Source organism: Opisthocomus hoazin, chromosome 4 (genome assembly GCF_030867145.1).
Source record: "Opisthocomus hoazin isolate bOpiHoa1 chromosome 4, bOpiHoa1.hap1, whole genome shotgun sequence".
NCBI classification, from domain to species: Eukaryota; Metazoa; Chordata; class Aves; order Opisthocomiformes; family Opisthocomidae; genus Opisthocomus; species Opisthocomus hoazin.
Window position 1 is genome coordinate 41,105,613 of NC_134417.1, and position 27,427 is coordinate 41,133,039.

At 46.5% G+C, this 27,427-nt stretch overlaps 1 protein-coding gene across 5 annotated transcripts in view; it reads right to left on the reverse strand.

Annotated features, from left to right (window-relative positions):
• Window positions 1-1,582: 1,582 nt before the first annotated feature.
• AOAH (acyloxyacyl hydrolase) overlaps window positions 1,583-27,427 on the reverse strand; it is a 95,327-nt gene continuing 69,482 nt past the window's right edge. For all 5 annotated transcript variants that reach the window (XM_075418679.1, XM_075418678.1, XM_075418681.1 and 2 more), the window contains 8 exons: window positions 23,425-23,461; window positions 22,323-22,397; window positions 16,426-16,598; window positions 14,037-14,095; window positions 13,897-13,956; window positions 12,227-12,323; window positions 8,380-8,456; window positions 1,583-2,568 (listed from right to left, as the gene is read on the reverse strand). In XM_075418679.1, the coding sequence (XP_075274794.1) occupies window positions 2,440-2,568; window positions 8,380-8,456; window positions 12,227-12,323; window positions 13,897-13,956; window positions 14,037-14,095; window positions 16,426-16,598; window positions 22,323-22,397; window positions 23,425-23,461 (707 nt within the window). In that variant the 3' untranslated portion in view covers window positions 1,583-2,439. The remainder of the gene's footprint in view (window positions 2,569-8,379; window positions 8,457-12,226; window positions 12,324-13,896; window positions 13,957-14,036; window positions 14,096-16,425; window positions 16,599-22,322; window positions 22,398-23,424; window positions 23,462-27,427) is intronic.

Genomic DNA, 27,427 nt, shown 5'->3' on the forward strand with positions numbered 1-27,427 from the left:
GTTACCCCTTTAGAATAAGTAAGCTTTTTCAGAAGCATTTATTTAGATATAGGACATTCATTTTTAGAGTGGTACTGGTAAGTGATCGATGGTTGGAGATGCAGCTCTTCAGCTGGTGTCTGCATTCTTTGAAATAATGGAGCGGCGTAGTGGATGTAAAAGCTGACGGCTCAATAGGCCCAAAATTCATCTTTATTTGCAAACAGTTCCTGCATTAGTTACAAATCAAGTTTCTGCATACACCCCGATTCTGAACTGCAGAGCTCGCCTCCGAGGCGTGAGGCCATGCGGTTTGGTTCGTGCTCCTTCTGCCGGTGGCAAGCCCGCGTCGCGAAGTCCCTCGGAAGTCCCCGATCAGGCACGGAGCAATTGCACTGGGCAAACCCGAGGGCTCTGCATCAGGATTCGGCTTTGGGGTTTTCAGCTCATCTGTGATTGATTGAGAAGATGCTGTTCTGATTTTATAAGAAGGCTTTTATTCCTTTGTTCAGAAATTCAAGATGTTCATTAATAAGAAAGTCTATAAATGGAAAATGCTTTGCTCTGGGCAATGAAGCTCATTTTAGCTGAGGAAATTTCAGTTTTACTAGCTTGTAAAACTCCTAATTGGTGTTATTAAATCCCAACCTCAAACAGAATACAATAATTTGCAATGAGATTGCCTGAAAATTTGGCTTCTAAACACATACTCTTTCCTTCCCCCTTTAATTGCTACATTTCTGTATTTTGGTGTAGAGGAAATTATCTGATATTCTATAATTACTGCCTGTGCTGTGCTTGGTCTACAGTGAAACCACGTGGATGCATTTGTTTCTGTCCTTGTGTTGTTTTTAATGAAAGATGGGAAGCCTGAATAGGTAATAAAAATTAGTTAGAAGGTTTTCACACGCCTTGCCAGTGTGCCTCAAATGTTATGCTGTTTCGTGGAGAGCATTTGTGCAGAAAACAGGTAGATTTTCTTCTTTTTCTGATATTAAATAGTCTTCCTCAGACACGCCTCTGTGGAGTTGAAACTAGTTCTTGGGAGACTGGATATTTTGGTAACATGGAAATGCCTTGAATGAATTGGGGCCTTATTAGTAAGTATCGTTCAATTAAGGAGTGTATTCCCTTTGGGGTTCCGAAAGTAGGTGACTTGAATATTTCCTTAAATGTTAGCAGATTCCCAAAGGAGTTTCTGTCTTAATACAAGATGTGGCATTGACTGTACTTTAAAAAAAGAGGATCTAGGCTAGCAATAATATGTGCTGTAATCCAGATAGCACTGCCAAGCCACCCTCTGCCTACTCAAAATTGTGAGCCGATGCCTCTCCTCCAGCCACGGCCCGTGTGCGGAGCTCCCTCCGCGGCCAGGCCATCTCCTGTGGTTTGGCTCCCCGGCCACCCCGCCGTACACACAGAACATGTTCAGAACAAAGAGCAGAGCAAATCTACCTGAGCTGTGGCTAACGGGGATGGGTTTCAGTCACGTCAAGTTAACACTTTCTCTTTACCAGATGGTTTCCACATGTAATTAGTGACATTTTGTGCTGTCTGAGCCCTTCATCACCAGCAGGGCTGCAAGTAGGGTAGAGCGCTCTCATTTCTTCTTTAGTTATTTACTCGTTTATTTGGCTAAAAGCATTGGATAAGCTGACAAAAAAAACTACTAGTAATTCTCAACCTTTAACTCTGCATACGAAGTACAGCAGGTAAGAGGTACCCAGTATTCTCAGTGTTCCCCTGGGTCATGCCTGTAAAAGGTACAGGCCGGGGGTAGATCGTATTTGTCAGGAAGCAAAAGAGTAAAGATGCATTAAAGCTTTAAAAAGTGCCCTGTTTTAAATACATGAAGGGTTGTCAAGTTACCGTCTTGTTAATGGCGGGGAAGAGAACCCGCGCTCAGTCAGCCCCCACTAACGCTGCCAGGCAAATCAAAATTCTAGCGCCTCGTTATTCCTGGCACATTTTAATAAGCAAATAGCAGCTAAATAATGTATTGACAGTTGGGGCAATTACATACACACAATTTATGGCAACATAATGAGTTTGGGGTTTCCCCCTCCCCCCCCTTTTGGGATCAGATTAACTGTTGAAACGGCACAAACGGAAAGCCCAGAAATAATGTTCTGCAGAGAAAAGAAAAAAACAATGAGGTAGGGCTAGGAGTTTGCTATATATGGAAAAAATCATATGGATTTACAAACCAGTGCAATAAATGCTCTAGCTTGCTGGTATCCTTTGATTTTTATTTTTGTATCTTCACAGAAAAAGCATAGCCTACTTGTGCAGGTGAGAGAGAGACAAACTGAGAAGAATGCTGTTGTGTTGCGTCCACTGCTGCTGGCTCTGATGGCTTGCCCTCCCCCTATTTTTGTGGATGTCTTTAATCCTCTCGTTAAGTGGAATGCCCTGGGAATCACCGCCATAAACCGCAGCAGGGCTCCGGCAGTTTGGAAGTCAGTGTCCACCTTGGTCTTTGAATATAGCTTCGATCTGGTCGTTGAATGGGTTCTCCTTTCCAAGCACGTGAGGCCATTCACGTAGCGCCTTCTGCCAGGTGATGCTTGTTCCAAGGGCTGCAGCAACCTGCAAACAGCACAAATGCTATCAATTATTTCTTGTGCCTCTGTAAGGTAGTTGTTTCATGCCAGCGCTCGGCAGACCCCACCAGAAGGCAGACTCCCCTGTATCGCCACGTGATGGACCGTAACCTCTAACCGAAGACAATACTCCACTCCAGCTGCTTGAATGGGGGAAGATCCTTCTGAACAATAAAAATAAGGTGAGGACCATATATCTGCACCTCCCTGACCAGTCATTTGGTCTAACGGTAGTCTCCAGCCGCTTCCTGATGCCTACAATGTCTGGTCCATAAACTTCTATTCAAGCCCCAGAGTGATTCCCCCCCCCCCCCAAACATTTTGAAAGTATTTCAAAAGCATCACTCGGATATAATACATAAAACTCTTGCAAGCCCAGCAGAATTCATGCTCCTAAATGCCTCTGATACTTCTAATAAATTTTCTCTCCACTACCCTATAAGGAAACCACGGGTGTTGAAAAAGAGGCCAAATTATAGCTAGGTTCCAAACGACGCAGCTCTGATGCTCTGAGTTTGTGCCTGCTGCAGGGTGTCTTCAGAGCTTTTTTTCCACGAGACCTGCAGCAGTGGCAAAATAGCTTTTCTCCTTGCTATCAGAACTACTCTAGCTTTCATAGAGCTTTTGCCCTAGAGGTTATGCACCAAAAAGAAATTTCGTCTGCTCTGTTGCCAGGTGAAAAACATCAGGGGTAGGAGCAAAGGGAGGGGAGAACAGCCTGAGTCTCCTTTAATCAAGTTTTCATACCCTGCTAATGCTTTTTTGTTTTCAATTGCTGACCAACAATTATATTCTGCTTATATGGCAACTTTTTCAATCCTAAAACTCACTCTGACATGGATTATAATTTTGAGGCTTATATAGGGCTACCAAAGCCTTTTTTTTTAAGGGTCAGGATGGGTTTATGGAATCAATCTATTTGAACACTGATGTTTCAGAGTTTGGGAACAGACTGGAGCCTTTGGAGAATTTTTATGCACTTGTTTTTAAATCCTGTGCTTTCTGAACGAAACTGTAATGACGGGCCAGGAGACAAAAACCACTTTTTTTCAGAGCTAATGTAGAAAAAGAGACACATTTGTGGGGTGGAAGCTCTTACACTCTGGTCACTTGGGGTCTCATTAAGCTAATGGAAGAACTGGGGCAAGGGAGAGGGATGGGAGATTGTACAGTAGCGTGTTTTCTCCTGATCCACATTTCTAATGCGACCAAATGTGGTTCTTCTGGGACACCCTGTGCCTGCCAGAGGGCTGAGACCTGTCTCTGTCAGAGTGGTCCATGCTGGCATGACCCTCTCCAAACCTTCTTTACAAGCCCCTCAGCCTTCAATATGTTTTTAGCAGAGTTGGTTTGTCTGTTTGTTTGTTTAAAAAACACTGTTACCTTTGGATGGTGCACCCTCCGCAAAAGTGTCACTGGAAGGATGCTCTACCGTGTTCAGGCTACTGCTGGTAGGAATTTAAGGCGTATGTGCTTGGAATGCCCTAAATTATGTACGTCCTGCTCAGATGTCATTTCACGTGATCCTGATGGTTTCGGTATTTCACTCTGGTGAGCAGTGCGGCACCGAGAGGGTTCATGACTCCAGAAATCACTTTTCTTGTTGGTCTTTTTAAATTCCAAAGCTCTTCTGCTTTGAGACCTGCTACAATTCATATGGTTTTTGGAATCAATTTTTTACAAGGATGACAACATCTAAGCTATTTTTTTAAAGGACATATTACCTGTTCCTTACAGAGCCCTGAGTGACCACGATTGGGAGGTAGCTGTGTTTTTTTTTCAGCACCTTCTGGCTATCTTTTTCCTCCTTCTGCACCGAACCGGCAATGGGCATGCCTCTCAGCAAAGTGTAAATACTCAACTAATCTGATACGTGTTACTTCAGCTTTTTCTCTTTTTTTTTTTTCTTGGCTGAAACGTGCTTTGCTGCATCTTAAGGAAAGAGAAGAGGGAGAAGCTAATCACACTCAAGCTGTGCTTTCCTGCCTGTGCATAACCATTAAGAATCTTCCAAGCGTCTCAGGTTCCAGTCTGTGATGCTCAGGGCTTTTGCGTTCTCCCTGGTAACTTTATAAAAGCAAGAAATGAAGCCATTTCTGCAGGATCTTGTTGCAATGCATAGCCCCGTCATCCAAACAAAGCAATCAGCTGTTCTGGAGAGAAGAAGTGTCCTTGAAGCCATCTGGCACTCAGAACGGTTTGCAGTGAGATTTCATAGGAAGGCAGAGATGCTGGGAAAAAAGTCCCTGGGCTTCCACCATAGTCAATGGGAAGAGAAAATCACATTTCTTCCAAGGACAACCGCACTGGACTTTGGGGAAATGTGTCTCAGAGACAGCTCTAGAGGGAACTTAGGAGGACTGAGTGATGCATTTTGCTTTTAGGTGTCAAAAGTAAATGGTGTGAATTTCCTCCACCTGCAGCCTGAGGTGCGTGTTTTGGAAAAAAACCTCGTGGAGCCCTTTTTTAGCTTTGAAACTTAAAAGGAATGCAGGTAGGCCCAGAACGAGTGTCTTGTTTGCAGCCTTCTGTTCTGCAACTTAATAAAAACATGCAGGGAACCCCCTTCCCCCTCCCCCAAGAAATCTGCAGTAAGGGAATGCAGTTCTGGGCCTGGCTAAACAAATGAGCACTTGTTGTTTATCCCTTTTTTTCAAGGGTTTTTAAATATAAAATACTGCCTGGAGTGGGGACTATGGGGGTTAGGTTTTCCTGCCTGAGTGTCCTAACCTAGCTTTTTTTCCAATGCATGAAAAAACAGAACAGCTCTAATGGGACAAGGGGAGTTTTGCTTTTTTTCTTATTTCCTTTTCCTTCTCCTTGTGATGCGAAGTATGCAGCTCGCAGTTAGGGAGGTTCAGCTCCCTTCCACCTCATTCTTGCACAGCTGGGCCGCTGACACGTGCTTCTGCCATGTTTATACCAGCAGATTTTTTTTGGTTTTTAATTAAAGAGACAGCAGATAAATGGCAGGTGAAATCCAGGGGCAGACACCAAACCCCTTCTTGTCCTGCCCACTGCTGTACCGCAACGACTTGGGATTGCGGTACCCTTCCAGCTAGCTCACCCTTGGCAGAGGGGAGCACTGCAGTTCCTGTATTACAGACTTCAGAGCTCCTCTGCATCTGAAGGTAAGAGCTGAAAGGTTTATGCTTTCCTTGGCGTGCTGCTCAGTTCAGAAATTTGTGAATATTTGTCAAGTGCTTGGAGATCTTCAGGGAGAAATATCAGTAGAAGTGCCCAGGCTAGGTCTTGTCCGTCGCGTTTACAGTCAAGCTGCACAGGAGGCGTGGGGAATAGCTGCAGAGATTGAAGTACGAGCCCCCACTGACTTGACGAGCTGCACGGCATCCGTCCTCTCCCGCTGGGCAGCTCTGTATGGTACAAAAGCCGTACCTGGCCAGAGGCATTCACATCAGTATGAAGTGAATCTTTAAATAAAAGCAGTATGAGGAGAGAGTGAATTGTTTATCATCTCTTTCAACTGTCCTCTTAAATATCACTCTCTGCTCACACTTTCCATGCTCTTCATTAAGACAGGCACTCTTTTGGAGCAGAGTGCTACATCTCAATCCAAATAGTGGTGTGTTGATAACTGAGTTCAGTATACTGGCAGGAAAAGAAAAATGGATTTAAAGCGGTGGATGTTTGGATAAGGCTAATTAATAAATCCTAGAAGGGCCACAACTCACCTGAAGTGAGGCATATCTACAGCCGGCACCTTGACTGTAAGGGAAAACACTATAAAAGCATTAAGGTCATCCCAAAAGCAGGAGGGGGAGATCGTAACCACTGCAGGATGCCAGGTCCCGAGGGAGTGAAACATGGCAGTGCTTGCCTGGATCCCGCGGCTCGGCACCCCGGGGGCTGCGCGTGGGTTTGCAGCTGCCCTTCGATGCCCTTCTGTCATTTTCCTTTGGCTTAGGCAGGATCCCTTTACAATAAATAGTTGCTGCCTTCAGCTCTGAGATGCCTTCCAGCTGCTGGTGGGAGATGGCATGTGGGCAAGAGCCTGGACGAAAAGCTGTGACCCGGTGAGCTCGACTCTCTCGGTGGCCTGCTGCTGGGGGTTGCATGAAGCCTCGGCGTAAGGCATAAAAATAACGCAAAGACCTTTTCTTCTGAACGCCAGGCTCTTCGTATTGCACAGTTTCCCCAGATGGCAGGGTTGGAAACGGGGTTCGTTTCATCACTGTTTTCACTCTCGTTTCATTTGCCAAGTTTTCTCTAATGGCTTCCTTGCAAAAGGCCTGCAGCAAAGAATCCAGACATGCTGTCTCCACGTCCCCAGGCTGCCAGCTCGTGCTTTCATGCAGTGATCTCCTGGTACTGCATGACAGTCAGGCAGGAATGGCTGCTGGGACGGAGTCCCTGTTCAAACATCAGGCTCTTTTGACTTGGCAATGCTAAGCAAAGCCAACGTATTGCTTCGCCTGACCGGCACGATGTGAAGGATTGCAACCAAAGTATTTCGCCTTTGGACTTTCCCCTGCCATTCCCCACTGCCTGGACTGACAGCACAGTCAATGGGGAAGCTGCCGAGATGTTGGAATCCGTCAGTGCTTGCAACGTGCTCCCATTGAGGTACTTCCCCACCGACTACTCCCCAGTGTGCAAGGCAGTATCGCATCAGGTTATTTGGTGTGGGGGGTGAATATGTACCAGGTGTCAGCACACATCATAAAACCGGTCCAGAAATTCACCCCGTGCTTTCGAGCAGGGGGACCTGCCAAGCGGCACTGTCGGTGGCTGGCCGACATGGCAGGGTTCGCTCACATGGGTCCGTTGTGCTGGCTTGGAAAAGAGCGTGGAGCAAGGCAGTGGGTTCCTAGACAACAGCCTGCTCCAAACTGCTCTTGCCACGGCACAGAGAGTATGGCCGTGGCACATGGTGTCACGCACCAGAAAAGCATCACCAAGGACTGTCACTCGTCCTTCCAGCTGCTGCCCAGACCTGCGTCCCTGGGCAGGGCAGGGATGTTGGGAGTGTAGGTGGCTGCTTTGAGGGCACATTTCCCTCACAGCATCAGGTAGCGAGAAACTTCTGGACCCGTTGCTAAGCACAGGGGATGGAGAGCATCTGCTGCTGGCGTTGGGCAGAGCCCTCTGGCGGTGAGGGGAAAGTCAGCTGTGCTCTTGCTGTCCCTCTCCATCTCGCCCATCTCCCGCAATTTGTCCCCTTGTAATTTAGTCCAGCCTAATTCTTGATCTGAAGAGTCAAGACTGAAAAGTATGGGAAACCGGAGCGGCCTTTACGTTGAGGACCTGCCCACCGCCCCGTGCTGACGTCCTGACCCCCCCCGGCTGGGGGTGACTGTGGTGTGGCCAGTAGGAGACCCCTGGTCAGGCTGTGCCCGCTGGTGCCAGCCATCCCTGCTACGGGCTGCAGGCAGGATTCTGGCTCGCACGCAGTTTTACTCAGGGCGGTATGGGGAAGACTGGCTGCTGCTTCGCTCTGCGTACAAATTTGAAACCTGAAGCTAGTGTGTAAAGAAACAATTGGCTTCGTTTGTAATCAACTGCAGAACATGCTCTATCCAAGTGATTTTGTGGTTTTAAGACCTGTTTGGGCAAGCTACTGGTCAATGAGGGAAGGAAAGCAGCAAAAGACCTTGCAGGAGTTAGAGTGCAGGAGTCTGAAACAGGGACATCTGCTCTGGGGCTAAAGCCACCTCCTCTTTTCAAAGAGAAATCCCCCAGACTCACATCCCTGCAGTGGTCCGACCGGGTGCCTCAGGCAGCAGCAGGCACCGGCATCCTGCCTGCTCCCGCCCATCTCCCGGGGCTGGGTTTTTACCTGGCTGGGGTGGAAGCCATCGACCGGTTCGATCAGCTGCCAGGGCTCACCTCCCATCTTGTGCCACTCCTCGGCCGCTGCGAACAACAGAAGCGGAGGGGTTACCACCGGCGAGCACATAGGCACCCGCCCGAGATGGATCCCGCTCTTCCTCAAAGCGACGCCGGTGTTTTTAAGCACATGATGGCTCTACATGAAGATTATGATAATTCATATAAAGTTGTCAGAGCCAATGTTGTGTACAGTCCCCTCTCCCTGGGGCAGTATTTAAGCCTTTATTGTTAATTTTTTTTCCCCTGCAAATTTTATGTAAGGAAGCGCTTTGAACATAAATGATCGTAAAACAATTCACTTTCTTTCCCAAGTAAGATGGATGCAGTAGCAAGTAAAGCTGTGAATTATTTAATACTGATTTAATACTTTTTCATTTCCCATTTTAGCTGCATCTTCAGCAGTGCAAAAAAATAAAAGAGATAAAGAAAACAGTGCTTTTTAGAGAAAGGGATGGTAACAAAATATTCACATGGGCTGATGTCTGCGGGAATGGACTGTCATTTTCAGTTACTTCTCTTCTGAGCAGTGTTTTTCAACTCCAACAAAATAACCTTTTGAATTACATAAGCATGACATTCAATGCAAATGATGCTGTTCTGTAAGCCCCAGAGCCATTAGAGAAGTAAAAAGCTTTCTCTCTTCAAAAGCACTGTGGAGTGATCAAACATGGGACTAGTGGATATGGCATTAACAGACTGTAAATTCAATAATTTCTTTTATAATGACAGATTAGGAATTCTTAATAGCATTATGCAGGCAGCCTGTCAGGAGGAAAATGTTCTCCATTCAGGCACCACAGTTTTGACCTAGACTCATCGCTGTTTGTTGGACGGTGGCTATTGTGCCAAAAAGTGATGCCTGGGGCTCCCATACTAACTTTCAATTCACAGAAGGGCGATATTTCTGCTTTAACCACAGAAACCCACTTGAGATGCTTTAGTCAACACCCAAAGTAACCTGTTTCAAGACACAGGGCTTGGACCTTGGTTTCAAATTTGCAATATATTGGGCACAACACATATGCACCTCAGATTACACCACGGAGTGCACCTACAGATGCACAGAGTGAGCTTGCCTAACCCCTTATAGATGATGTTATGCACTGAGTATCAGGCAGTGTATTGTGTTTTACTCTGTAGAGAGGCTATTGTTCGAGTGCCAGAAACAGCAGAAGAGTAAGTAAGATAAGTATGGTTTATATCAAGATGGGTGAATTTAGACCATTGTACTTGACCTCCAAAAATCCTAGAGCAGTTGAACAAATACTCACAGAATATCCCCAGAGTTTGTCTTCAGAGTGCCTGTTGGCCTGGCTAAACTAGACTAGAGCTTGCTCCCACCCACATAATGGAAAAGCCAAAAAAAGCAGCCACTGTGCCCCTATTTACTGCACTACTTCGTAGAGGAACCACTAAGTTCTTCAGCCAAAGGCAACACCTGAGCTTGAATGCCCATCTGAATCTAGAATAAATGCTAGTACATTCACGTTTTACTCCAAGAATGCTGGGAGCTGCTGTGTATATATATTCCCAGGCCAGCCTGAAATCAATGTACCTATTACAGTGTGCAACCACCGCTAAATATTTGATGTCTGGAGAGTGTAGGGGAGGATTTGCGCTTGCTTCAGAAAGAGACCAGAAAAGTAGGTCAGCAGCCTTAGCTGGCTTTTGAGCACACTCACAAACTGACAGCCTTCCTGACGGGAAGCTCAAATCGCTGGCTCCAGGGCTGTGCAAAACTTTGCAAAGTGTCTTTCAGAGCTGATGTTTGCATGTGCATGTGTGATTTTGTTTACCTCATTTATTTAACACGATGTAATCAAGAACAGCAAATTATATTAAGATGTTTCTTTTCGTGAAAGCAAATAAATTACCTAAAGTTAGTCATTTAACTTATTAAAGTAATTTGCCTACCCAGCAGGTAGTTTGTTGCAAATCCTAATGACTTGTTAAATATTAAGTAGCTGAGGCAAAAGCTGCAAAGAGACTTGGACATCCTGAAACTGTGCTACCACATTGAACTTGGCAGTGCAGCCCACTTCTCAGATAAAGTACTGTCTTTTGGACAGAAAGACTCCGTCTCCGATCCTCTCTTCTTCAACTGCTCCGTATGGTCTGCATGAGACCCAGCACCAGCTTCCTGAACTGGGTCATGTAGGATAAAATAAGTTTGTGAATTTTGATAGGATTTGGCTGCAAATGAGATTTTTTCAATAATCTTAGGTGCCTCGGCAGCTTCGTGATTCCAAGGACAGCCAGGCACTGACGGGGAGAGGTGTTAGAGATGTACACTTTGAAGTACTGCCAGGGTCCTTCAGTCCCTTCATGGCTCTGGTTTAACTGTTTGCATTCTGGGATTTAAAATATAGTCCCCAGGCAAAATTTTTCAAAGAGGACCAATGTGGACCTGGCTCTCTATGTGAATATAAAAACAAGGAAATGCAAATGAGGGTCTTTTCCCAATTATTATACACTATTTTTGGAATGTAACAATCCATGCTACTGGGGAGAGGCCCCAGGTGGCCAGGGCTGGAGCTCCTGCCCCGTGAATGGAGGCTGAGGGACGGGGATGGTCCACCCTGGAGAAGAGCCACAGGAAGGTGGTGAGGACGGGGCCAATCTCTTCACAGCAGTGCACAGTGGGAACGGCAGAGACAATTGGCATAACTTGAAACATGGGAGGTTCCAGCTCGACACAGGGGAAAAAGCTGTTTCCCTGCTTTTCCGTCACTATCTAACTACTTGAATATGTTGCCCACCTCAAGCCTTCACCCCATGCTCATCTGCTCATCCTTTTTTTTTTAAAAAAAAAACACGAGTGTGTTTCTCCTTGCAATGGAGCTGGGCTGATGCCTCAAGCTGGACCCAAGCACATATTGTGAGGGAAGTGGACCTGAGAGGGATCTGTCCCCAGCCCCACAAGGACACTGTCCACTCATGCTCGTGGTAACGAGGACAAGTTTCTGGTTCTTTCTTTTTTTTTTTTTTTAAGTGTCAGTTGCAGAAGGCACTGATTTAGGTAATGCTCTTACCTAATGTCACTTAAGATCACAGAAGGATGAGTTTTGTAAACTCTTGAAGTCAAAAGTTAGAATAGTCTGTAGGTACTGAAGGAAGCATATGAAAGAAGGCAGTTCTTCCTGGGAGAGGCGCTTCCACTTTTGAAAACGGTGAGTTAAGAGAGGGTGGCCGTGTTATTCAGGCAGGAAAACTGGCTGAGAAAAGTTCTCCTTCCTGAGGCACTGCTCATCCCAGAGGAGGCAATGTGAAGCCCAGTCAGTGACGCAGTAGACTACAGTTCATGAAGATCACCTACACAATTGCAGATACATCTCCAGCCTAGATGACCCGCTATGATCAAAGCAATGATCAAAAATAAAACCAAATCTTATGGACTGAGATAGGTTCGGGATTTCTTTTTCTTCTGTTTAGACAAGCAGGAGGCGTTTTTAGCAGGGGCTCCTCTGCTGAATCCCTGTCACCTCATCACCAACATCCCCTGCCACCCAAGTACAAATGGCCAGTGTGCTGCGCCAGCAGCTGGGAGCAGCAGGGAGGTTGTGGCCCCCAGGCTGGTGCTGGGGTCTCATCTCGGCAGAGGTCCACAGTTACCCCAACCAGGGAAGCTTGGGAGATAGCACTGAGGGTCCCCCTTAGCCCCAGCCCTGCCAGCAAGGTGACCTAGGCTGGCTGGCTATGCTGCCCTTCTCCCAGTACAGCGCTAAAATACAAGCAGTGCGTTAGCAGCACTTCACCAAATGCTTCGTGAGAAAGACAGGAAAAAAGCAACTTACTTTGTCTCAGCGGGAAATCCATGTAGAAAATATCAAAGTTGGCAAATTTCTCAGATCTCGCTATTTCTTTCAGGACATTAGAAAGTTGTGAAGCTCTCTGCAAAAATCAAGCGATTAAATGACAATTTGTTGCTACTTACACTGCTTTGCTTTTGTCGCCGATGCGTGGTCAGGGGTTTGAAAGCAACGTTGCCCTTTTAGCTGGAGGGAAAGGAGCTGAAATGGGGTTCTTCATCATAACATGGATTTGCACGAGCACCACCAGACTTTGGGCTCCCCATGCAATACATCATTGCGCTGAGGCCTCTGCTGATGTAATGTTTAATTCACCAAACGATTATTTTACTGGAGGCTTCTTTTAGTAGTGTCTCTATGCCTATATAAATATTCTGAATTTCTCAGTTTCGGAGGCCTCTTGATGAGTGGCACCCCAGTCATTTGCACTCCTCTTAAAGAAAATTGAAACTTTTCGTACAGGAGAAATGTTGTCCTTTCCCATTATCCTTCCTGCTACTGTATGGTGGGTGCTAACGCTTATCTATCCAGACCAAATTCTGCTCTTACTTTCAGCAGAGTAAATTACCTCCGTTGAGCGCCTACCTAACTGATATATCCAGGGTGATTTCTACAGCCGTAAGAGAGATCAGGAGCTCCTAAATATTTAAATTCTGCAGTTTGGATAATAACATAGACAATTAGTTTCAGACAGGGGCTCAGAAAGAAGATTAATTCGTACCCTGCAGACATATGAATTGTTCTTGGACAGGAGTTACGTGTACCGTATGTTCTGTATTCTTAGTGCAAATCTATAAGCTGCAGTCCTGCAAAGATTTAGGAATGTGCTTAACTGCTTTCTCTGAAGCCAAGAGGGACAGGACATAAACCAAAACGTATATGTAAGCCCTGGTGAAATTAAGGCCATATTTTTTTGTTTAGTGAATGCAAACATTAATACAACTATACACAGAGATGACACCTTTGATGATATTTGGTTACTGGCTCTTTTACACGGCTTCTGGGGGGTGCTGGGATTAAAAATCAGCTTGTGCTGTGAGGGAGTTAGGGCTGATATTCTGTAGCATTCACTGCTGCAGCCAGATTTTTAGGGTGAGTTTAAACACATCTCCGTTCTGTCTGTTCCCATTCCTGCACCGAGCCTGGATGCTCCCTGGTCACGCCATCTGGTGATTATGTCCACGGAAATGTGTCTGCGGAAGATTAGCACAAATCCCAGATGAAGACAGGGGCAGGCTGCCGCTTTCGGGGCCTGCTCCAGCCACCAGCAAAATCTGTGTAGCTGGCTTTCCATACTCACAGCTACTCGATTCCCAAGCCTTTTCTTTTTTATCAGATACGCGTTCTCCTCAAAGAATGTGAACCTGAAGAGTTTTGTCCCAGGGAGACAGCATCCCTTGAGAAAAAATTAGGGCAGGTTGGAAAGGGAATACATTTATGAATCCTGTAACTCCACCATGCTGCGTTCCAGAACCTGGAGAGGCGTTTGAAAGGATGGGTACGGATGTTTCCCCATCTTCTCCCCGCTTTTGGAAGGAAAAAGTGTGCTGACGCCTTGCCGTTGAGGTATTGGGCTTACTTCCCCAGACACAGGGCCAAACGGGACGAGCATTTGTGCACGGGGTCAGTCCCGCTGCAGCCGTGTGGAGACTCACCTCCGAGGTCAGGTTCCTGAGGGTCTCGTTGGGGGTCAGCCAGCCGCTGCAGGGGCTCACCTGGGCGGACACGGGGAGCCGGGCTTTAGCAGCGGGCCGAGAGGAGAGGGGGGCTCGCGAGCCACAGCCGCAGACCTTACCTCCAGGCAGTCGAGGAACGAGTAGAGTTGACTGTACGTGATGTCTCTGTTCAGCTGCCCTGCAAGGCACAGAGAGGGAAACGTGACGTGCTTGATGGCCAAACCTAACTTCATTCTCCAGGTCTGCGTGTTCCCACGCATTAGACCCCTTGGTGGGGTGAGGCACCCCGGTAAATCCACCGTGCTATGCAATAGCTTGGCTTGCTGAGAAAATAACCCATTTTCTCAACGTTTTTGCTGCTTTGGTAGCTACAGCCAAGGCGGAAATTGAATGGCCACTCAGTTCTCTGGGTTTGTAGCACACTGATCATCCCCTCAGGCTTTTCTGTTTTTACAGCGCTGAAATATGAAATTTTTGTTGTTTTCACAACTGCAAAGTACAACTTCTCCCAAGCGAAACGGGCTCCTCGGGTTGCCCTGCAGCAGCTCCCTGATGCAATTCCTGCCTATCTCACGGCTGCCCATCACCCAGCAGCAGTATCAGCTGCCCGAGGAGCAAGAGATGGGGAGCTCCAAGATCTGGTGTCACTCCCAGATATTGGGGATGTCCCAGGCCTATGTAGCCTGGAAGCATCGGGCTCTGGAGTGGGCTGTCAGGGGGACCAGAGATTCGGCAGAAAGCCAGACCGACGTCTGGTCATGCCTGACTGGCAGCCAAGTGGGGAAAACTTCCCGCAACCCCTCGGAGAATCTGCCAGAAGTGATCTCGTACTACAAAACGTGTTGTTTAGGATTAATTGGGTCCCTCCAAGGCAAGTCAGCCCCCCCTGAAAAATTTTCAACTCGTCCTATAGCTAATCACTCCTGATTTGGCTTGTGCCAAGAAATGCTACGTGTTGTCTCCGATAATTAGATATCCAGTAGAGGAACAGTCCCTGTGACAAACATGCACTTAAGGGAAGAAATGTATTTATGTGACTGAAAAATAACTATTACAGGCTCCCCCTGCCCTGAAAAGGACAAGATTTTTGTCTTATTTTTCTTTTTTCTGCTTTCACTTAGTAGTAGCATAGTGCTTGTTAGAGAAAATCACATAGCAAGGTATCAGGAATAGAAGTGGAGACCTCAGACTTCCTGGGGAGAGGCAAGTACTTTTGAGGGGCAAAATAACCCACCACAGATAACGCAGAAGCTGCGGGGCCACTGGCAGTGATTGGGGAACCTTGGGGAAACGCCGGCACAGAGCCTGCTGAAAGCTCTAGTACCCAGTGGTTGTCAAAATCATCTGAAGACGTAATTGCCCATTTTAATGATGTGATTTAGCTTCTCTCTCTCTTTATGGATGAGAACTAAGATGACAGCAACTTTCCACTTGTTCAGATGCAAGAAACCTTCCTTTACCCAAATAAATAGAACATGCTTTTGGTCTAAAATTTGACATCAGAATGACCATTATGATTCCTTGTACACACACTTGGCTGGAGAACAGCAGGCTTACTGTAGCTGTTTTCTATTTCTTTGCTACCTGCATAAAATATTTCACCTTCTTTACCTGCTGTGGAGTGGTATGAATTTGTAGACAAGGAGTTCTGCAACCAGCTTCCAAGCTTCCCCACCCCACAACCTCCCACATCCCCAGGGAAATGTTTCCATGCTGATCCCAGAGGCACAGCCATCGGACTAACCACGGACATCACACGTCCTTGCGTGTGAATGCAGCCCCCTGTGATGCCGTCCCCCCTTGCTGCTTGGCACAAGATAAAGCCAAGGAGCAAGTGGTCTGCTGATGGTAAGACGCATGGTTTCATGCATGCTCTGCGATGACAGATTCCCAAAGGCAGCCTCTAAACCTCTGAAAACACTGCCCCAAAGCACCTTATGGCAACTGCGCTCTGAGGGAATGCCCCAAAACACACCTGCACATGGTGTGAGGTTTCAACCATCAGGTAGGGTAGGAGGTGGCAGGCACCCAGTGCTTGTGGAAAATTTGGTTCTCTAATATCTAATGTCTTGGCTCACATCCAGTTTTACCATGACATCCACCAGTCAGTGAGTGGAGGTGTTCACCAAACGTCCAGCTCCACCTGTAAGAACAACCAGGATGAAGTGCAGGTGGGCCGGCCACAATTTTGGGCCAAGGCTGAGGCAGAACAGCTGGTTTCCACATCCACAGCATGTATTGAGCGTGGTTTGGCACTGAGAGGGTCTGGCCTGTGGGGGAACCAGGCAAGTTAGGGGTCTGACCTCTAGCTGCCCTGTCCTGCACTGGGGACGGTAAGCCAACTCTCCTACTTCTGGTGCCCAGTCAACATCTGTCTCGTATTTCTCAGATCTCCTCCACTCTGTCAGGTTTGCTTGCAATTGTCAATAGATTCATAAATTATTCAGGGAGAGAAGGCAACACGAGCAGGCAGACAACCAGGAGGACCCCACAATATCTCATATTTACCTAGAGGATGGTATCTGTCGTGCAGGTTATCCCAGAGAAAGCGGCCATCTACCAAGCCTGTTAAAATCACGTGGCTGCCGTTTGGAAGACGGGCGTCCAGGTATTGCAGAGCTTGCACTACATTGGAGAACATTTCTTTGGGTGTAGTCATGTGAGCCAGTGTGTCACGGTACCTGCAGAAGAAGAGGGTGGCAATAAGACTTTGTGTTAGGTAATACTGTGCCCCCAAAAAGGCACCTGAAACAGCCGAATTTTGGTTTTTGTTGTTCTTCCAAACTAAGTTAGCTAAAGAAAACCTTATAAAAATGATATTATATGTTTTACTCTCTCATTGTTATTGCCAAAATCAGAAGTGATATAGAAACCTCCCTTGGTGTAACCCTCCTCCCCGCTAAAAACAAACAGCTGCATCCCTTTTTTACAGAGCGGCCTCCTGTTGTGGGTTAACCCCAGTGGGCAGCTAAGCATCACACAGCCTCTTGTTTGCTCCCTGACCCCCCACCCCAGGAGACAGGGGAGAGGAAAGGAAGAGTAAAAGCAAGAAAACTTAGGGGCCAAGTTAAAAAAAAAAAAAAGTTGTTGTTCAATAAGTGTAAGAGAAGTAGAAGAGGAGAGAAAGCGAGCCAAAGAAGTGATGCAAAGGCAGTCACTCACCACCTCCCACGGGCAGACCCGATGCCCAGCCAGTTACTGAGCAAAAGATGGCTAATCCCCCCCTAAAATCCCCTCTTCTCCCTTTCGATTGCTAAGCATGATGTTACGTGGCACGGACTATCCGTTTGGTCAGTTTGGGTCATCTGCCCAGCTGTGTCCCCTCCCAACCCCCTGTGCACTCCCAATCTAGTCACGGGGAGGGGGCAGAATGAGAAACAGAGAAGGCCCCAGCACTGTGCAAACACTGCTCAGCAACTGCTTAGAAGCAGCAGAGCATCTTAAGCCACTTGACATAAACCCAGGGACTTGCCTAGCTGTAGTCCTTCAAAGTCCGCTCTGCTTTCGGTGACTGCAAAGACACTGCCCTTGGTGTACTTCTCAAACTCCAGTCTGCGCCTGACATTCGACTGATCTAACGCCTGCCTCGAGTTCCAGCACTGAAGGGATCCATTGCCCTGAGGGGACGCGGGGTGCTGCTGCAGCTGGTTAAGAGCCACTACGGTTCAGCTCTGAACAGAGGGAAATGGGGCTGCTCCACACACGTGGCTTCAGGGTGCAGGATGCCCTACACACGGGTGAAGGGAGGGCTTCTTCTCCCACGGGTTGCTGTGTGTAGCTTACACTCAACACACTCTTTGATTATGCTAGGTAGAAATATCTAAGGTAACTTTGTCTCTTCGGTGTCGCACACTTCTTACTACAGCTTGGCAGGAGGACAGGAGAGTAGCAAGGGGTCTGGACAAGCGTGGGAGGCTGAAGCGACGGGGATGACGCTAGAGGGGAGAGGTATTTAAAATAAAATGGTCCTCAGAAATGTTCATTAGGGTACGGGAGCTGCGTCAGTGTCCCACAGGGACTGAATGCCCACCTTCTGTGGCTCACTGAACCTCCCAGGCTCAGGTTTATCCCTCCCCTCTTGCATTTAGCTGTAAATGCCGCAGGGAGTGCGTGGAAATAAAATCCTAAAGTTGAAATAAATTTCAACTTATGTAAGAAAAACAAACAAGCAAAAGCACCCCAGGCTGCCTAGAGACACTGCTCTAGTCACGTTATTAAAACATCCACTTCATTACAGAAAAATTGTTCACCTGCTCTCCCCCCTTACCCCGAGAGCTATCGCCACGCTCTCATGGTCTGTAACAGGGACTATGAGCAAGTGGGTGAATGCTGCCCCGAGGAGCTCATCTCACCCTGGCAAGAGAGGATCCATGGATCTCCATCACAAGGGAGACCCCAGCTCCGTGGGGCCCTGCTCTGGCAATGCCTGGGAGGCAGAGCAGGGCCAGCTCTGGGGAAAAGCCTCCCCTTATCCAGAGACATCTCGTTGCCCTCTCTCAGAGCAGAGTCAGTGGGATGGAAACAAGAACACCATTGTGCGCTTCCACAAACCCCAGGCATCTCCAGGGTGGCCTGGCATCCCCTGGGGCACAGGAAGCAGAGCATGTAAATCGATAAGATGTCTTTTTTGAATTGGGAAAGACAATAAAGACATACATTTGCAACACGAGCTCTTAAAGAGTCCCCCAGAAACAGCAGCAAGGGCACCATAGCCATGATTTGGAGGACATCAACATGTGTGTCTGTGCATGGCATGGACCATGCACCTTGGGAAGTAGGCTCCTGTGACAGTCTTGGTACTGCCTTGCTGGTCCAGCTCAGCTGGACCAAGGCTTTCAAAGAGAAACCCTCAGCACCTGCCGAGGACCTGATCTCATTGCTCAGGAGGAAGGACAAGAGGTGTCCTTCCAAGTAGTGCATAAGGTTGCACTAATGTCCATCCTCATTGTTCTAGCGGTTCCCACATTTTCTCCTCGTGGGCTTGTAGGGAAGCAATCGGCTTAGCAGCCAGGAGGCTCTACCCAGATCCTTTCCCCAGGAAAGTCCTTTAATCTCTTTCATGGCTTCCCAGGGGCAAGAAAAGGGCAAACTTATTGCCTGCAGCGCTGAGTGAGCTACTGCGGGATCAGGCTTATCCTTGTTACGGACACCCAAGCAAGGTACTTTTGAGATAAGACTGTGATTTTGCCCTTAAATTACTTCATTTCTCCTACAGGTGTTTCGACACTTGATTTCAAAATACTGCTCTGATGTAAGGCCTTTACCGCAAGTAAACACATCAGGGTGAGCCAAAATTGAAGTGACATTCATAACTCCACTTTCTCTTGTCATCCTCCACTGAAATCATGCAGATATTTCAGTGCATTTCTTCACATTTCCTTTCCGTGCTGGGCTATGAAATTAAAACCGACCGAGAAGAAAGCCATCTTGTAGGCACGTTCGTTTTGGGCTCTGCCTTAAGGACTTCAAGGTGCCTGGGTGAGCGCCGGGGGCCGTTCTGGTACCCTCATATGGGCCCCCTGGGAGGCAGCAGCCAGCGGCAGCCCCTGCCCACCTGGGACCTCTGGCAGCTGATGTTGGCCATGGTTCGTTATGCCAGAGAATAGCAAGCGGAGGTTCATGTTGGGATTCTTGCTGCACTGGATCTGGCTATTTTTTTTTTAATACTATTTTTAGGGCCGGAGGGGTGCAGCAGCACTTCGGTGACGGTAGCCTTATGATAAGGGAGCTTTACGCTTGTGCCGATGCCGCTTTGTACGAGTTCCCTTCTTGTTGGCTGCCCGCTCACCCCACTTTGCTGCTGTCACCCTTCCGTTTTTTGCAGATGCTCCAGCTGCAAAGCTGGGAAAGAGGGGCTGGAGAAATGGTGCCTTACCCCAAACGCAACTAACGCGTGCAATAATTGTACAGCATTTGAGACCGCTGGTGCTCATTATTTTCTTGTCTGAATTGTTTTTGCTCCAGGTCTCTGTGTCCCACATTGTGTCCCACATTTACACCTCAGTGGGCTGAGAGATACCACTGCCATCTGTCTTTATTTTTCTAACCTCCCCTGTTTGGACACCACTGCGCGGAGACAACTGGGAGCGTGTAACGCAGGCCGCCAATTTCATTATCTTTCTCCTTTACAAACATCCATATTACTCATTGCCCCACTCTTCGCATGGGATGAAACGCTGGCATTTTAACAAGGCTTTGTCCAAGAGCTGTGTCTCCAGTGTGCTCAGCACACTGCTCTCTTTTGAAGATAAAATACAGGATAAGGCCAGAAAGGCTCTGTTACTGCAGTTTAAAGCTGTCCTTGAAGAGGTTTTTATTTTTCAAGCCCTCGGTTTAAAGTCTAGCCCATCGGATGCTCCGCATACTCCATAACCTCTGTGGGTACATCAGAGCCAGGACAGCTACACACAGTGACCAGACACTGAAAAAAATCTCTCTCCACTGTACATCCCACTCGATGAAAACAGCGTGCTGCTACAGAAGCGGCAGCATCTTTCCTTGCTGGAGTCGGGGGATCACTGCAGCTTGATAGGCTCTTTTGATGCTGCAAATGTTTTGGAAGAAAACAGACAGCAAAGAGAATCTGAGTAGACAAAAGTGTCTCTGCCAAGTAATGGGCACTGGGATAAAAAGACTGCAGAGTTTCGAGTGATAAATACTGTTTTCCAACAAACAAATGGATGAGGCAAGGCCAAAATGGTTTAAACTTGTGGAAAATTTCTTTTTACTTCAGGCAAGAATACAAACCAGTGCTAGGGACAGGGGAAGTGAAAGGAATAACCTGCAGAATGAGGAATAAAACCAAGGAGAAAGAGATGCTTTTAGCAAAGCCAGTGAAGCATCAGAATTTAAATATGTACATAGCAGAGCTTGGACCAAGCCTGGGAGAAGACACCTCAACAGTCTTTGCGGCAGGAGCCATGGACTTCAGTGAAGGTGCTATGTTGAGGGGTGCCCTCAGCATCCTGGGGGTGGTTATAATAATACCTCCCTAAGCTTCTCAACAAACAGATGCCCAGGACAATCTTGTCAGCAAGTAGCAGGAGGTCTGGGACTGCTTTTCCCACTCAGCCGAAGGGTGGTGGCATTGCCTTTGAGGCTTTGTGCATCCTTCTCGCGTAGGAGGGTGGTGCTGAGGGCAGATTTGGCAGTTCGGGGCAGGGGTGCAGGGCGAGCACAAGCACCAGCGGGAGATGCCAAGGGTCAAGGTTTCATGGCAGGTTATCTCTGCGTGCTGCCCGCACGTGGCCAGAGAGATGGTGGTGCCAGGGAAGGAGCTAAAAGGTGGCTCCTTTGGTCCCACATCTGCCCCGGCTGAGGGCTCCAAGGGAAAGCCCTGCCTGGCCTTTGGCCACCCTGTCTGGAGCACAAAACCCAACGAGGGAAGTTTCAACCCAAGGACTTGCTGTTAAGCAAAGTTTTAGCATACCAAAAGCAGGATATTTTAATGGCAAGGTCTGACAGCCTGCATAATAGCTCCATCTTCATTCTACAACCTGCAGGTGAGACTTTTCAAAAGCTTCGGAAGGGGACTTAGCTGATTGTGCGTCATCCATTAAAGTGAGTGTTTTGAAAGTCTCCACATAAGTCAGATTTATTTCTTCCGCTTAAAAGAAAAGCTGAAGATTCGTCACGGTGAAAACAATGCTACACTAGTGACAGCACTTGGACCACCTGCAAAACCAAAACTGTGGCACGGACGTGCTGTACATTGGCCTGGTTGCAAGGTGTTTTCTGCCTTCCCACTACCGGGCGGAAGGGAAGCATCCGACCAGTGACCTCTCAGCATCCCTGAGAGCATTGCTAATGGGTAATGCCAGAACTATTAGTTTTGAAAGCTTCAGTTCGTTCTCCTGCTGAGTTTATGACGTGAGTAAAGCCAGCAAGACAAAACACCTCGTCAGGAGAGCACAGCAAAGTCTGCAGGCAACGTGCAGCAGAGGCAGGGCAAAAATAGACCTCAACAGGGGACTACATTGTCATTCTTCAGAAAAGGTAAACCAGTCACGCTCTCCGTCCTGACAGGAGGAGACACACTGGGTAAGATGGATAGACATGCTTTTAAATGCTTTTTTTCCCCCCTCCTGTTGTTGTTATACTTCATTTCATCTGCTAAGTTAGAAATATTCCACTTCAGATGTGCCATTGGTCACTTTATCACCAGCTTGCAAAAGAAAGAAAGACAGGCTCCGAATGAGGACTGGTAGGTGGCTATGACAAATACAGGTAAGGCAACAACGAGTATATTCAGGAGAAAAATAAGAATGAAGTACAGATCAATAGCAAAGAAAAATGCCATCACAGGGAAGCACAAAGCAATGAGATATAAATGTCCAAGCAGCCAGCAGCACTCTAAAAAAGCCAAATTTATGATACTGTAAATGATAATTCGCTTTACACCTTACCCATTGCAGACATCATTCCCAATCGTAGCGTAGACGACTATGGCTGGATTGTCTAACAGCTGGTTTCTGGCCAAGCTAAAAGATAAACACACAGCTATATTAATGGTGAAATACGCTCTCGGTGTCTGAATCACACACCATGCTTGTGTGAGATCACATTTGGAAGTAGCTCGTTTAGATTCGGCCAATGCTTAGATGACTATGCTTCTATGCTTGGGAGAGAGGTTTTTGGGATTTTTTTCCCTGTAGTTTTAAATTTTAGTAAAGTTTCTTAAATACAGGGGTTTTTTTTACTTCTCCCTTTTGCTTCTTGTGGACTTGTCCTTTTCATTGTTTTCCCTGCTTGCTTTCTATCTTCTTTGTATTATTCAGAAGCCAAATCAAGTAGTTTCATTTCACAGCAAAGACATAAATCAAAATGGGACGTTTTTAATCAGAGATGGGAGAAGACGACTGTTTAGCTGACAACCAAGTTTATGAGTAAGATTGGGCTCAAGATCAAATCAGGATGTGGTTTGAAGTTCAGTGCTAGAGGGCAAGGATTCATTACTACTTTTTCTGGAGGAGAGAAAGATAGATTTCTTAGGATGTAAACTGTATAAGCATCAAGCAAACTAAATCAAACCCAACTGCCCTACAGCTCACCCAAATTCATTTGAAAAGGAGAGTTGCTGCTTGTCACTATCAAGTAGCTACTCAATCATGTCCATATGGAGATAACACAGTGGACCTGCCCGTGTCTATACTGCTACAAATCAGGAGTAAAGCAGTTATGGGGACACAAAGCACAGATTTAGGGAAAGGCTTAATCTCTTTGCCAAGATGGCTGGAAATGCTCTGTTGGCTTAACTGGGCCAAGATCAAGGCCCTGGAGGTGGTGACACCCACACTTTAAAACAGTTTTTCTCCTGCTGATGAATGTCTATATGAGAGAAGAAACAGCCAGCACTTCAGAGCACAGTGGTCAAGGGAAGCTGTGCTTTTTAGGACACTTGTGGGTAATACATTCTTTACAGTGCTTTGCTTGTTTCTTTCAGAGAAGTAGGACTCCAGCAACATTTCTGCACCCGCAAACATCACTCAAATCCCATTAAGCACTCACCTTTTTATTAAATAGAGGAGGTTTCCTGAAGACCCACCTGATCGCATGTTGTGGGAATAAGAGAAATAGTACATTGTTATAGTGACAAACAAAAGGAAGTGCAAAACCCAACTTCACTGCATATTTCCAAGAATGTAGAAGCATTAAACTTAAAAATGGAACAAGTAATCTCTTGTAACCTTTTTGGGTGCTGACATTAGGAAGCAAAGCTATATCCAGGACCTGCTGCCTCTTACCTGAGTCCCACGCTTCAGACTGTAGAAAATCAAATACTTTTAAGGGCTGGGTTGTTTGGATCTGGTTTTTAATCCAGATCTGGCAGCTTCTTCCCATCTGTTGAACATAGTAGTCTCTTGTAAACCAGCCAACCTGACTTGTCAACAGTCGATCTACTTTTAACTTTCCCTATAAATTGCAAAGAGAACTGTTCTCACTCTTCTGAGAGAGTAAGCGTCTCACAGCTATACCACGTTGGGACTGATTCAGGTCCTAAACATAGGCACCAAGTGCCATTTTTGACATCCCTGACTATCCAAGACACCTGCAGCAGGGCTGGCAGATACAACACAGGATGCCTGAGAGATTGTGCACTTCTGGAGAGGCAGCTGGAGGTGGTAAAGATACTGTAAAGCATCTTAAATAGCACTAGACACCGACGTTTGGCTCTCTGCATTGCTCTCCCCACGAGTGGTAGACTTACAAAAAATAGTATTAGGCCAGCTGCACCCCTCCCAAGAAGCTCTGCATTTCAATGGCAATTCACCCAAAGGGTTGGATGCGAATCTTTCCTCGTCTAGGAAAAGAGCTAGCTACATGTAAGCATCTATGAACGTCTATAATCTTTCATTTATGTCTTAAATGAGAAAAGCATTCACAAATAGGAAAGCTTTTATGCGTAAAACTTTCTGGCAGGTCTTTAAAGGCTGCACGTACGCATCCTAACTATCCACAGTGTGCAACTCCAACTCCATCACCTGCAGTGCAAGAGTGATAGTAAATGAGTAGTCAAAAAAGTTTTGATGCTTTGTTCAAGATTAGACTAGGACCATGATAACAAGAAGCTCGCCTCACAGCAACATACAGAAACACATACTCCAGAGGTGCAGGCCCTACAGGTTGCACCTGCTTTTGTTTTGCAGTATTTTCACTCTCTCTCCTCTTTTCTCGCTCTTTTTCCTTTTGCATTACACTCCCTCTGTTCTCTGCTCAGCTCTTTCCTGGTCTCTACCTCTTCTCTTTCCTGCATTGTGCCTCTGAAGATTGCTTTGAGGAGTAAATCCTGCCCTCCCCGCAGCTCTTGGGAGGAAACTTGTGGACAGAACATCATTAAATCCCTGCTGGATTGGTATACGGGAAAGATCTAAGAGATAAACCCCTAAGGTAGCAATAATACGCTTTGCATTTTAATAGTGGTGCCTTTGTTATCATCGCTCACAGTGATGCCAACTGCATATATCAAGCAATCCTTTATGTTTTAAATAATCCAGTCCTTCCAAGCTAATAAAGAATATATCTGTCTGATGCTTCTCTCCTGCGGGTCACTAGTCCATTCAAAATCCAGCCCTTACATTGAGAAGCTCTTTTCAGCAGAAGAAGAGCCCCACAAAATGCTTAGAAAATATGGCTTGGAACATAAATACTGCCAGTTGATTTTTTTTTCTGTTTAGTAGCCCTTCTTTCAGCAAGGGTTCAGCACCCCTCTGTTAAGCCATTCTGCCACTTGGCTCCCTGGACTGGGGCTGCAGTTCCAGCACAAATGAACTATTGGGATCTCTAGAAATTAAAGATGCACTTACAAAAAGGTAAGAAGCTGTTCTTGGATATGTATTACATCCACGAGTGCAGGTAGTTATAAGCAGCTCAGTGGAAAGCATTAGCACATTTACAAATCAAGTTAAAGAATCAAGAAATGTAAGGGGTGATTTTTTTTTTTGAGATCTGTTTTGTTAGGCAAATTGAGTCTTCAAGGAAGTTTTTGTGATACAGCATGCAGTCTGTGATGAAAACATTCAAGAGAGAAAAAGGCATGAGGCAGAATAGTTACCATTACACTGCTGAGCGTCCTGGCAGCTATTCCTGGATCACTCCTTCCCCCCTCTCTGTTTCTTTCCAAATGTTTTCAGACTGCTGGGGTGTTTCTTTTAGCTTTAGTTGAGGAGTCAGGGTTGGGTTTGCTTCTGCTTCTGAGCGGCCCCAAATTTCATAAACCTTGGAATACTTGAGCTGCACTTATTGATGTTCTTGCTCGAGACCTTGTGTGGCTGACAAGGAGCAGCACTACCATGCAGAGAAAGAACCTGGGTCCAGATAGCACCAAAAGTGCTGTGTGGCCAAGAAAGGCTTATTGCCTTCTAATCTTTTGCTCCCTTATGCTGTAAAAGCAATGGGAATGTAACGATGCAAAGTAAAAAGTCTCTGGTTTCCCCCATATGAGCTCCAGGTGGACTAGAATTTCCAAGATAGCTGAAGAAAACCAGTAAAGATTATTATTTCTTAATTGGTTTTGAAGCCACTGTGAGATACGTGGTGCTTGATGGCTCAGTGAGCCACAGCATGTGTCAACAAGGCCTAATTTTTCTCGTGAAAGGCAAGAATCCCAGAGACAGATCAGACTACGAATGGCAAAGGAATATGCAATACCTGTGTTTCAAAATAGCACGCATTATCCAAGTATCTCATGCAAAACATGGATGACAATAGCAAGACTGTTCTGTAATTATTTAGAAATTCTGAGAGTATTCACTTTCCCTGTATTTATTTAATTATTTTTTTTTAATATTTTTAGCAACTGATTTTACTGTCAGGATGCTTCTATCAAAATAAGGGATCTTCCACAAGTGCTGGAGAACATTTAGAAAAGCTTTCTGATTCCACACCTGAGCATTCATGCCTGGCCCTCACACCTAATGATCATACTCACCCAGTCAAAACCGCAGAACAGCACATGGCCTACAAATCTGTGTGAAGCTGCTGGAAGGCAAGACACCAGAACCATATCGAAAACAATGAGACAATAAAAATTATCTGCAGAAAACTGTTCAGCAAGCCACTTCGATGGAGAACATTGATTAGGATGGTGAGCTGCTTGTTGCACAACCAAAGCTGAAAGCAGTAAGTATTCATGGGCCCTGGGTAACATACCCAGAGAGCTGAGGCACCCTGCCCCAGCCAGCTGCAGAGAAGGAAAGGGTCCACCATCTCCAAGAGGATAATGGGACATTTTAAGAAAAGGAAGGCAGAAATCCCACTAGCATAAAGGTTGGGGAAGCCTTCCTGCAGGGTGAAGATGCACGTCCGAAGAAAGGCAATGGCGGAAAGTCCCTCTGTGCTCGAGCTCTGACACAGCACTGGTGCTTCTTGTAGGGGGCTGGAGGTGAGCATTGCTCTCGGTCCCTGGCTTGGTTTGCCATCCCTGGGCTCTGGCTCTGGGCTGCACGCCTGCCCCACCAAAACCGCATCTCCAGCATGTCATCCTCTCATTACGTATATGTGGGGCCGTCAAGCATCATTTTCAGAGGAGTGTTAAGTTGTCCCAGGTGGGGCTAGGTCAGGTTGGTGGCCATCTTTTCGCTTTACTGACACTGAGAGCAGCCATTTCAATCCTCCTGTTCAGTGAAACTGTTATGCCAAATGAGGCAATAAAGTCAAACACTTACAACATGGTGTCAGTGCGATGATGAAGAGAAGATACTGAAGGAAGTTGCCCGGGATTTTTCTACCACGTGTAATTTCTTCCTTTTTTAAACTCCCTTCTCAATTTTCTTCAGAGTCTTTTGCCCTGACACAGGCTCACCTCCTTTTATATCTTGCAGGTGTCTGTAGTGTAAGTGTAAAGGAAATACGCAAAGTGGAGAGAAAAAGGAACGATGCACACAGGGAGATAGTTTTTTAAAAGAGTCTGCGAGGGAATTGGAAAAAAAGGAAGAGCAGAAAGTACAACCCCCATTAACGTAAAGAGAGCAGAACAAGGTAATAGGGTGTCAGGTACTGAGATGAACTGGAT